Here is a 12,623-nt window from a genome sequence, read left to right as displayed (position 1 = left end):
CTCTACATTGTAGCAGATAACGCTGTGGTTAGTAAATGAGTAACTATTAGTAACGACATCTGAGAGAGAGAGAGAGAGAGAGAGAGAGAGAGAGAGAGAGAGAGAGAGAGAGAGAGAGAGAGAGAGAGAGAGAGAGAGAGAGAGAATCTCTAAGGACTGATCGCGAATATGCCGTACAGTTTTTTTCTCATTAGACTTGCCCAAGTTAAATTTTGTTCTGTTGTACAGTTGGCTTCATAAATTCCGGTACACTTAACGGGTACCTAAGGAGACTTCTGATCGCTATACATTGTAGCAGTTAACGCTGTGTTTAGCATAAGAGAATCTGTTAGTAGCGCTGCCTGTAAAACAAAGTGACTGAGCTTGTAAACACAAGATCAAAAGTATGTTTATCAATTTTACGAAGACGTTAAACAAATAACATTATTTATTTTCTATACAGCTTCCCGTGAAGTGTACCGGAATTAATGAAGCCAACTGTACTAGCAACTATTTAATCCCCCTTTTACGCAGAGAGAGAGAGAGAGAGAGAGAGAGACTCTCAACTGTTCTAATAAGCATAGTGTTCCTTATCAGACCAGACCAGACTTCTTTACATACAATGAAGAAGAAGAAGAAGAAGAAGAAGAAGAAGAAGAAGAAGAAGAAGAAGAAGAAGAAGAAGAAGAAGGACAGATATAGAATCCTGAGTATCAACAATGGTGACAAAAAAATAAACAAGACGGTTTTGTTACGTAACAAAACATGTACCAAAGAGAAAGTAAAAGCTAAGTATATAATTCCAATATATATATATATTATTATTATTATTATTATTATTACTTACTAAGCTACAACCCTAGTTGGAAAAGCAGTATGCTATAAGCCCAGGGGCTCCAACAGGGAAAATAGCTCAGTGCGGAAAGGAAAAAAGGAAAATAAAATATTCTAAGAAGAGTAAAAACAATAAATATCTCCTATATAAACTATAAAAACTTTAACAAAACAAGAGGAAGAGAAATAAGATAGGAGAGTGTGCTCGAGTGTACCCTCAAGCAAGAGAACTCTAACCCAAGACAGTGAAAGGCCATGGTACAGAGGCTATGGCACTACCCAAGACTAGAGAACAATGGTTTGATTTTGGAGTGTCCTTCTCCTAGAAGAGCTGCTTACCATAGCTAAAGAGTCTCTTCTACCCTTACCAAGAGGAAAGTGGCACTGAACAAGTACAGTGCAGTAACCCCTTGGGTGATGAAGAATTGTTTGGTAATCTGTGTTGTCAGGTGTATGAGGATAGAGGAGAATATGTAAAGAATATGCCAGACTATTCAGTGTGTATGTAGGCAAAGGGAAAATGAACCGTAACCAGAGAGGAGGATCCAATGTAGTACTGTCTGGCCAGTCAAAAGACCCCATAACTCTCTAGCGGTAGTATCTCAACGGGTGGCTGGTGCCCTGGCCAACCTACTACCTACCTATATATATATATATATATATATATATATATATATATATATATATATATATATATATATATATATATACAGAGAGAGAGAGAGAGAGAGAGAGAGAGAGAGAGAGAGAGAGAGAGAGAGAGAGAGAGACATCATTGTATTTAGATTTAAATATTCAAGCTTAATAGCATCTGAATACGTCTGGTGAAATACTGTGACATAAAAGTGCAATTACTGGCCACTACTAATATCAAAAGAGGTATGGCATTCAGAGGTAATGTGTGTGTATGTGTGTGTGTGTGTATATATATATATATATATATATATATATATATATATATATATATATATATATATATATATATATATATATAAAATGGGTCCCTAGAGATGGTAAAAGAAGCAGGTGAAGAAATAGAAGACAATGGGTTGACGAACTACGAGTCTTCGTGTGTGGACTGGCACAGAAAGACCATAAACAGACGCAGGTGGAAGGACATGTCTGAGGCTTGGAAGGCTATGACTAAGAGCCCCCCTCCGGAAATAAGGTCAGGGCAATATGTTTGTGTGTCTGAGGCCTAGTAACGTATGATGATGATATAGTATACATATACAGTATATATATATATATATATATATATATATATATATATATATATATATATATATATATGTATATATATATAATATATATACATATATATACGTATATATATTATATATACATACATACATATATATAAATATATATATATATATATATATATATATATATATATATATATATATATATATATATTATAATATATATATATATATATATATATATATATACACATATATATACGTATATTTAATATACATACATACATACATACATGCATATATATATATATATATATATATATATATATATATATATATATATATATATATATATAATGTGCGGTATCGTGTCACTGAAAGATCTCATTGAAATACCTGATATATATATATATATATATATATATATATATATATATATATATATATATATATATATATATATATATATATATACATATATATATATATATATCATGTGCAGCACCATATCACTAAAAGATCTCAATGAAATACCTGAGAGATTTCAAACTAATATCAAGATGCTTGAGAAAGGATTCCACGGCTATTTTCGAAGGGGGTAAGCTGACGTTAGGCAACTGCTGTTGGATGTAGCATTTCTAAGTGTGCAATATGTTAGTTACATTTCTTCCTCTTTACCTCATACCCAACCTTAATAACGCAAAACATCACTGAGCAAGAGATAATTAATCTATAATGCTACGGGTAAGGGTAGAAGAGACACTTTAGCTATGGTAAGCAGCTCTTCTAGGAGTAGGACACTCCAAAATCAAACCATTGTTCTCTAGTCTTAGGTAGTGCTATAGCCTCTGTACCATGGTCTTCCACTGTCTTGTTAAGAGTTCTCTTGCTTGAGGGTACACTTGGGCACAATATTCTCTTTTATTTCTCTTCCTTTGGTTTTGCTAAAGTTTTTATAGTTTATATGAGATATCTATTCTAATGTATATGTTTTTAAAATATTTAATTTTTCCTCGATTCCTTTGCTCACTGGGCTATTTTCCCTGTTGAGGCCCCTGGGCTTATAGCATTCTGCTTTTCCAAATAGGGTTGTAGCTTATCAATTAATAGTAATAGTAATAAGGAGAAAACTTATATCAGCCATAAATACATTGACTGAACAATATATTGAAAAGAATTAAAAATAATTAAATGAACTAATATATTTCTTTCAAAACACCAGCGTTCGATAAGTAAGCTATTAATCATAAGTGAGCTTAGTATCTAGAACCATACGTGTGAAAAAAAATAATATATATAAAATAAAAAGTTAACGATTTTAAATGAATAGCTTAATGATATTACGTCAGCGGAGAGTTATAACGTAAAACATTATTTCTATTTTGAAAAATTAATGGTAATACTAAAGGCACCTACGCAAGTTAATACAATTAAAATGATAAGTCTAATGGATTAAATAAAACTCCGGCCAAAAAAAAAAAAAAAAAAAAAATTGCCAGACAGTTTAACATCATTCTTCTTCAGTATTCTTTTACTACCTACATATCAGATGTTCTTAGCAATATATGAACACATAGAAGATGAAAGACAAACTACCTAATTGTAATACATTAAGAATGTGATCATTAATCATCGATATATTTAGAAACTGTACAACAAAAAGGCATTATATACTCTGTAAAGATACGGCCCTTGAAATTAATTCTATAAAGACACGGCCTTGAAATTAATTTAGACATGGCCCTTGAAATAATAATGTAAGGCCACGGCCTTGAAATTAAAGACATGGCCCTTGTAATTAATTCTGTAAAGACACGGCCTTGAAATTAATTCAGACATGGCTATTTTCCCTGTTGGAGCCCTTGGGCTTATAGCATCCTGATTTTCCAACTAGGGTTGTAGTTTAGCAAGTAATAATAATAATAATAATAATAATAATAATAATAATAATAACAGAAATATGACATTATGTATGAAAAAAAAAATCTTAAGAGTTGCCAAATGTCGCTTTACTTTCCTTGACGTGTAGCAAAATGTACGAAGCCAGCTGTATCCGTCATCCCTCACCAGGTGTCTCGCCACACACACAAACTTCAGCATTCCCAAATTAATTACAAACTACAATATTTCATGATTTCTTGTGAAGAATGAAAAAACAAAATCTCGGGTATGTAACTACTCTCTTTGAGGAAAGAGAAATGACTCCGAGCAGACCGTAAATATAAGTTTTGTCAATAAATAATGTTAAATAAATAAAAATATTATAAAGTATCGTGATGGTAAATCTAAATTTTATAACAACACCCGCCGAAGTCAACGACAGGATCTTGTTTTCGGATGCACGCTGCATAATTTTGTTACTTTTCACATATTTCAACACAAATTGAGACAAATTACACTAAGAATAAAGAAAAACATGTTATTATAAACTTACTTTTTATCCCAGAATCTACTAAAAACGTGGAATTGATCAAATTAACTCATGGTGAAAATAGCGGTTCGGTTAATGTGGTAATGTCCTTGACTGGTGAACGCCAGACTGGGGTTCGAGTCCCGCTCAAACTCTAGTTTCTTTGGCCCTTACAACCTCACCATCATTGTGAGCTAAGGATGGGGGAGTTTGGGGGAACATACCGGTCTATCTGCTGAGTCATCGGTAGACATTGCCTGGCCCTCCTTGGTCCTAGCTTGGGTGAAGAGGGGACTTGGGCGCTGATCATATGTATATATGGTCAGTCTCTGGGACATTGTCACTGGCCCTTGCCTCTGCCGTTCATGACGGCCTTTAAACCTTTAGATGGAAAAGAAATGTGTGTGTGTATGAGAGAGAGAGAGAGAGAGAGAGAGAGAGAGAGAGAGAGAGAGAGAGAGAGAGAGAGAGATTATTTTCATAGTTAGCAAAGCGACTAGGAAGCCATCGTCGAAAGAGCAGATAATAATAATAATAATAATAATAATAATAATAATAATAATAATAATAATAATCTTAGAAGCAAGGTATGAGCACCTGTTCACTGAATACCTTGCCTGGCCAACAAGCAAATATGAGATGCGAACAGAGTGTAATATAATTCTATTAAATACTCAACAGTGTAATCTAATTTTATTAAGTATTCAACAGTGTAATCTAACTTAATTAAATGTTCAACAGAGTGTAACCTAATTTAATTATATACTCAACAGCGTACTATAATTCTACAAAATATTCAACAGAGTGTAATCTAACAACATAAAAAATTAAACAAAAATTTAATAAGATGTGTTGTTAAAAGGACATAGGCCCTTCTGACCCGTAACGTTATGAAACAATAAAGATATAAAATAAAGAATAACAAAAGGTGTAGAAAATTTAAAAAACCAAACTTATGCGAAATTTAAAGTTCTTGATAGATGGAATAATTCACCAATGGCCAACAGTCTAAAAGCGGCTGCTAGTTAAACAGTATTATTATTATTATTATTATTATTATTATTATTATTATTATTATTATTATTATTAACCAAGCAACAACCCTAGTTGGAAAAGCAAGAAGCTATAAGCCCAAGGGCTCAACAGGAAAAAATAGCCTAGTGAGGAAAGGAAATAAGGAAATAAATAAACGATATGAGATATAAATTACCAATGAAAAATTTTAAAAACTGTAACATCAAACCACATATTTTACATATAAACTATGAAAAGACTTATGTCAGCCAGTTCAGCATAAAAAAATATTTGCTGCAACTTTGAACTTTAGAAGTTCTACCGATTCAACCACCCAATTAGGAAGATCATTCCACAACTTGGTCACAGCTGCAATAAAACTTTTAGAAAACTGTGTAGCATTGAGCATCATGGTGGAGAAAGCCTGACGATTGAAATCAATAGGAATTCGGAGTATCAACTCAATTGCCAGTGCAAGATTTGCATACCAATTTCAGTTACTTTACATGAGGTCAGATATATTTGTTCGATATCAGTGCCTCAATTCCGTAAATCACGAAGTATTGTACGTGCGAAGAGATGTGAAACCCCTGTTTCGAGTGATAACATATCTGAAGTTCCTTAGAAATTTATAGCTAGTGGTTAGAATAAGGACAAACAGTCTATAGACTTGATATCATGATCTTGAGGTATAACCCTTGAGGGAATAACGAGAAAATGGTAAAGTGAAGCTTAATCGTTAAGCTTGAAGCTTAAGCATAAAGCTTGAAGCTAAGCAATAAGCTTGAAGCTTAAGCAATAAGTTTGAAGCTAAAAACATTAAACTTTAATCTTAGCATTAAACTTGAAGCTTAAGCATTAAGCTTTGAGCTAAAGCATTAAGCTTTAAGCCTAAGCATTAAGCTTAAGAATTAAGCTTTAAGCTTAAGCATTAAGCTTTCACATGGAAAAAAGCTATACGGGAGAACATTTATAAGATATTGAACGTTACAAAAGAAAGGCGGTTTTGGAAGAACAAATTCTGTATTATCATTACTAGCTAAGCTACAATCTTAGTTGGAAACCATTTGATAGAAGCCAAGGGGCTCTAACTAGGGAAATATCCAAGTGAAAAAAGCAAATAAGGAAACAGAAGGTTCCTGAATGTTCCCTTAAGCAAGAGGACTCTAATCCCAGACAGTGGAAGACCATGGTACAGAGACTATGACACTAACCAACACTATTAATATTCTTATTATTAGCTAAATTACAACCCTAGTAGGAAAAGCAGGATGCTATAAGATCAAGGGCTCAACAGGGAAAATAGCCCAAGAAAGGAAATAAAAGAACGTGTAGATTATTGTGCCCAAGTGTACCTTCAAACAAGAGAACTCTAACCCAAGACAGCTGAAGATCATGGCACAGAGGCTATGTTATTACCCATAACTAGAGAACAACGGTTTGATTTTGGTGTGTCCTAGTTAAGCTGCTTACCATAACTAAAGTATCTCTTCCATTCTTATTATTACTTGCCAAGCTACAACCCTCGTTGGAAAAGCAGGATGCTATAAGCTCAGGGGCTCCAACAGGGAAAATAGCCGAGTGAGGAAAGAAAACAAGGTAATAAGAGATGTAATTACCAATTAAAATAAAATATTTCAAAAACAGTAACAAGATTAGAATAAATCTCCCACATATAAACTATAAAAACTTAACAAAATAAAAGGAAGTGAAATAGGATAGAATAGTGTGCCCTAGTGTACCCTCAAGTAAGAAAACTAACCCAGGACAGTGAAAGGCCATGGTACAGAGGCTACGGCACTACCCAAGACTAGAGAACAAGGGTTTCATTTTGAAGTGGAAAGCAGCCACAGGATAATAGTAGTGCAGAAGTTACCCCCATTAAGTGGAAACACCTTGCCCCAAAAGTGCTAATTTTTTCATGTCAGCAATTTCGTCGGTTCAAACCACCACCAACCCCACCCCCGCCCCGTTGCAAGTGCTGACGATTATATACTATCAAATTGCTTCATCTCCCACAAACAACACGAACTATAAGCGTGTTATACGCATTATCTTATAATACTAATCATTGCCACGGACAATCTTATCTCTCTTGTGCGAGAAGACAGGATTATTATTATTACTATCATTATTATTATTATTATTATTATTATTATTATTATTATTAAAGTTATTATTATTATTATTGTTATTGTTGTTGTTGTCGTCGTTATTATTATTATTATTATTATTATTATTATTATCATTAACTAAGCTACAACCCTAGTTGAAAAAGCAAGGGCTCCAATAGGGAGAAATAGCCCAATGGGGAAAGAAAATAAGGCAATAAATAAACGATATGAGAAATAAGTGAACAATCAAAATAAAATATTTTGAAAAAGGTAACAAAATCCAAACAGACATGTCATATATAAACTATAAAAAGACTTATGTCAGCCTGTTCAACATAAAAACATTTGCTGTAACTTTGAGCTTATGAAGTTCTACCTATTCAACCACCCGATTAGGGTCACAGGTGGAATAAAACTTCTAGAATACTGTGTAGTATTGAACCTCATGATGCAGAAGGAGACGATAAAAAAAAAATAAAAATAAACTTATAATAAAAAATTGGGCCTCTATGAAAGTGCATGACCTTCACTTGTATTACATATATATACAATTTTCAACATTGAAAAATTAACAATATCTTGTTATCTAAAGGAGTACCCCGGTGACAGGAACAATTATCACTGATAATTTTTTTTCTTAAGGAAATATCTAGATGAAGGTGTAGTCGAAGCTGTAATTACTTATTAAAAAATAAAATATTGAGTTTTTATATATATAATTATCTATAATTTTAAATCTCCTATTATAATGCATTCTATTATTTACTAATATTCATCTTGGAGAGTTATGGGGTCTTTCACTGGCCAGACAGTACTACATTGGATCCTTCTTTCTGGTTACGGTTCATTTTCCCTTTGCCTACCCATACACCGAATAGTCTGGCCTATTCTTTACATATTCTCTTCTGTCCTCATACACCTGACAACACCGAGATTACCAAACCATTCTTCTCTCAAGGGGTTAACTACTGCACTGTAATTGTTCAGTAGCCACTTTCCTCTTGGTAAGGGTAGAAGAGACTCTTTAGCTATGGTAAGCAGCTCTTCTGGGAGAAGAACACTCCAAAATCAAAACATTGTTCTCTAGTCTTGGGTAGTGCCATAGACTCTGTACCATGATCTTCCACTGTCTTGGGTTAGAGTTCTCTTGTTTGAGAGTACACTCGGCCACACTATCTAATTTTTCTTCCTCTTGTTTTGTTAAAGTTTTTATGGTTTATTTAGGAAATATTTATTGTAATGTTATTGTTCTTAAAATATTCTATTTTTCCTTGTTTCCATTCCTCACTGAGTATTTTCCCTGTTGAAGCCCCTGGGCTTAGAGGATCCTGCTTTTCCAACTAGGGTTGTAGCTTAGCAAATAATAATAATAATAATAATAATAATAATAATAATAATAATAATAATAATAATAATAATAATAATAATAATAACAATAATAATAATAATAATAGACTAAGACACAATGGTTCATGATACTTTATTTAACATTTAATAAAAAAAAAGCTTCGTAAATTCAATCCAATGAAATTGGAAGAGTCCCTGCCTGGCAATCTGCTGGCTTAGGGTTCGAGACCCACTCAATCTCGATAGTTTCTTGTAGAGTCTGCAACCTCAACATCCTTGTGAGCTAGGGATGGGAGAGTTTTGGGATAGGCTGAAGATATACCTACTGAGTCATCAGCAGCCATTGCCTGGCCCCTCCTGGTCGTAAATTGTGTAGAGAGGGACCTGGGGCTTCACACTGTACTTTGCCTCTGCCATTCATGAGCAGCCTTTAAAGAGCGTCTTCCACTATCTTGGGTTAGAGATCTCTTGCTTGAGGGTACACTCGGGCACACTATTCTATCTTGTTTCTCTTTCTCTTGTTATTTTTAAGTTTTTTATAGTTTATAAATGAAAGATTTATTCTAATGTTATTATCGTTCTTAAACTTCTCTTCTAGTTTTTCCTTATTTCCTTTCCTCACTGAGCTATTTTCCCTGTTGGAGCCCTTGGGCTTAAAGCATCCTGCTTTTCTAACTAGGGTTGTAGCTTAGGAAATAATAATAATAATAATAATAATATACCCTGCGTAGTAAAAAATCAATTTGTTTCAATTAATGTAATTAACGGCTTCTCTACAAGAATGTATGAACAATCGAAAAACTTATAATCAACATTAATAAAGATAAAGACTGATAAAAGAATTCCAGACGTTTCGCTCTAATTTTCTGCCAATGAATTAATACAATAGATCAACAGAAGTCAACGAGAAGAGCAAAATAACAAGAATGCAAGCATCATGGAAGCACCTACCTTCTATAAGCTCAGTAGTAGCATCAGAGAAGCGCCTACCTTCTATAAGCTGAGTTGTAGCATCAGAGAAGCGCCTACCTTATATTTGAGCTACAGTAGCACCAAGATAACGCATAGAGACAGTGGAAGAGCCTACCTTCTATAAGCTCAATAGTAGCCTCAGATAAGCGCCTACCTTTTATATGAGCTCAATAGTAGCTAAAAGATAATGTAGAGAGATGGTGGAAGAGTCTACCTTCTATAAGCTCCATAGTAGCATCAGAGAAGCGCCTACCTTATATAAACTAAATAGTAGCATATGAGAAGCGCCTACCTTTTATATGAGCTCAATAGTAGCTGCAAGATAATGCATAAAGACGGTGGAAGAACCTACCTTCCATAAGCTCAGTAGTAGCATCAGAGAAGTGCCTACCTTCCATAAGCTCAGTAGTAGCATCAGAGAAGCGCCTACCTTCTATAAGATCAGTAGTAGCATCAGAGAAGCACCTACCTTATATAAGCTCAGTAGTAGCACCAGAAAAGTGCCTACCTTCTATAAGCTCAGTAGTAGCATCAGAGAAGCACCTACCTTCTATAAGCTCAGTAGTAGCATCAGAGAAGCACCTACCTTCTACAAGCTCAGTAGTAGCATCAGAGAAGCGCCTACCTTCTATAAGCTCAGTAGTAGCATCAGAGAAGTGCCTACCTTCTATAAGCTCAGTAATAGCATCAAAGAAGGGCCTACCTTCTATAAGATCAGTAGTAGTATCAGAGAAGAGCCTACCTTCTATAAGCTTCAGTAGTAGCATCAAAGAAGGACCTACCTTCTGTAAGCTCCGTAGTAACATCAGAGAAGCGCCTACCTTCTATAAGCTCAGTAGTAGCATCAGAGAAGCGCCTACCTTCTATAAGCTCATTAGTAGCATCAAAGAAGGGCCTACCTTCTATGAGCTCAGTAGTAGTATCAGAGAAGGGCCTACCTTCTATAAGCTCGGTGGTAGCATCAGAGAAGCGCCTACCTTCTATAAACTCAGTGGTAGCATCAGAGAAGCACCTACCTTCTATAAGCTCAGTAGTAGCATCAGAGAAGTACCTACCTTCTATAAGCTCAGTAGTAGCATTAGAGAAGCGCCTACCTTCCATAAGCTCAGTAGTAGCATCAGAGAAGCGCCTACCTTCTATAAGCTCAGTAGTAGCATCAGAGAAGCGCCTACCTTCTATAAACTCAGTGGTAGCATCAGAGAAGCACCTACCTTCTATAAGCTCAGTAGTAGCATCAGAGAAGCGCCTACCTTCTATAAGATCCCTAGTAACATCATAGAAACGCCTACCTTCTATGAGCACAGTAGTAGCATCAGAGAAGCACCTACCTTCTATAAGCTCAGTAGTAGCATCAGAGAAGCGCCTACCTTCTATAAACTCAGTGGTAGCATCAGAGAAGCACCTACCTTCTATAAGCTCAGTAGTAGCATCAGAGAAGTACCTACCTTCTATAAGCTCAGTAGTAGCATCAGAGAAGCGCCTACCTTCTATAAGATCCCTAGTAACATCATAGAAACGCCTACCTTCTATGAGCACAGTAGTAGCATCAGAGAAGCGCCTACCTTCTATAAACTCAGTGGTAGCATCAGAGAAGCGCCTACCTTCTATAAACTCAGTGGTAGCCTCAGAGAAGCGCCTACCTTCTATAAACTCAGTGGTAGCATCAGAGAAGCACCTACCTTCTATAAGCTCAGTAGTAGCATCAGAGAAGTACCTACCTTCTATAAGCTCAGTAGTAGCATTAGAGAAGCGCCTACCTTCCATAAGCTCAGTAGTAGCATCAGAGAAGCGCCTACCTTCTATAAGCTCAGTAGTAGCATCAGAGAAGCGCCTACCTTCTATAAGCTCCCTAGTAACATCAGAGAAACGCCTACCTTCTATGAGCACAGTAGTAGCATCAGAGAAGCACCTACCTTCTATAAGCTCAGTAGTAGCATCAGAGAAGTGCCTACCTTCTATAAGCTCAGTAGTAGCATCAGAGAAGCGCCTACCTTCTATAAACTCAGTGGTAGCATCAGAGAAGCACCTACCTTCTATAAGCTCAGTAGTAGTATCAGAGAAGCGCCTACCTTCTATAAGATCCCTAGTAACATCATAGAAACGCCTACCTTCTATGAGCACAGTAGTAGCATCAGAGAAGCACCTACCTTCTATAAGCTCAGTAGTAGCATCAGAGAAGCGCCTACCTTATATCGAGCTTAATAATAGCTGCAAGATAATGCCTAGACACGGTGGAAGCGTCTACCCTCTATGTGCTAAGTAGTGGCCTCAAGATACGACACAGTGACTGTGACAAGATACTCTTTGCAGCACTGTTGGAAATACTAACTTCCTTGAAGGAGAAACCTCTAATGACTTGTATTTTGAAAGATCTTAACAAATATCATAGAGATACGCACGAGAAGCGATGGAGAAAGGAATGACTATAATCAAAGGGGGGGGGGGGGAGAGCTCATCTCACAGGAAAAAAAATTATATTTACATCCACTTCCTATACAAACGAAGGAAGTGACGCAAGTTAAGATTAGCCAGTAGCGCGTTCGTAATCAGAAGGTCAATATATATATATATATATATATATATATATATATATATATATATATATATATATATATATATATATGTATAAACAGACACGGGTGGAAGGACATGTCTGAGGCCTCTTTCCTGCAGTGGAGGATATATATATATATATATATATATATATATATATATATATATATATATATATATGCGTGTGTGTGTTTG

General features: G+C 35.2%; 1 protein-coding gene across 1 annotated transcript; it reads left to right on the top strand.

The window, feature by feature from the left end:
- Positions 1-1,823: 1,823 nt before the first annotated feature.
- LOC137615519 (uncharacterized) lies at positions 1,824-12,077 on the top strand. Its single transcript, XM_068345433.1, has 2 exons — positions 1,824-1,981; positions 10,211-12,077. The coding sequence occupies exons 1-2, from the start codon at positions 1,824-1,826 to the stop codon at positions 12,075-12,077; spliced, it is 2,025 nt and encodes a 674-aa protein (XP_068201534.1).
- The last annotated feature ends 546 nt before the right edge of the window (positions 12,078-12,623 follow it).

This window comes from Palaemon carinicauda, chromosome 21 (genome assembly GCF_036898095.1).
Source record: "Palaemon carinicauda isolate YSFRI2023 chromosome 21, ASM3689809v2, whole genome shotgun sequence".
Classification (NCBI taxonomy): Eukaryota; Metazoa; Arthropoda; class Malacostraca; order Decapoda; family Palaemonidae; genus Palaemon; species Palaemon carinicauda.
The sequence above is the reverse complement of the archived record's forward strand: the minus strand, read 5'-3'. Positions and strand labels throughout refer to the sequence as shown.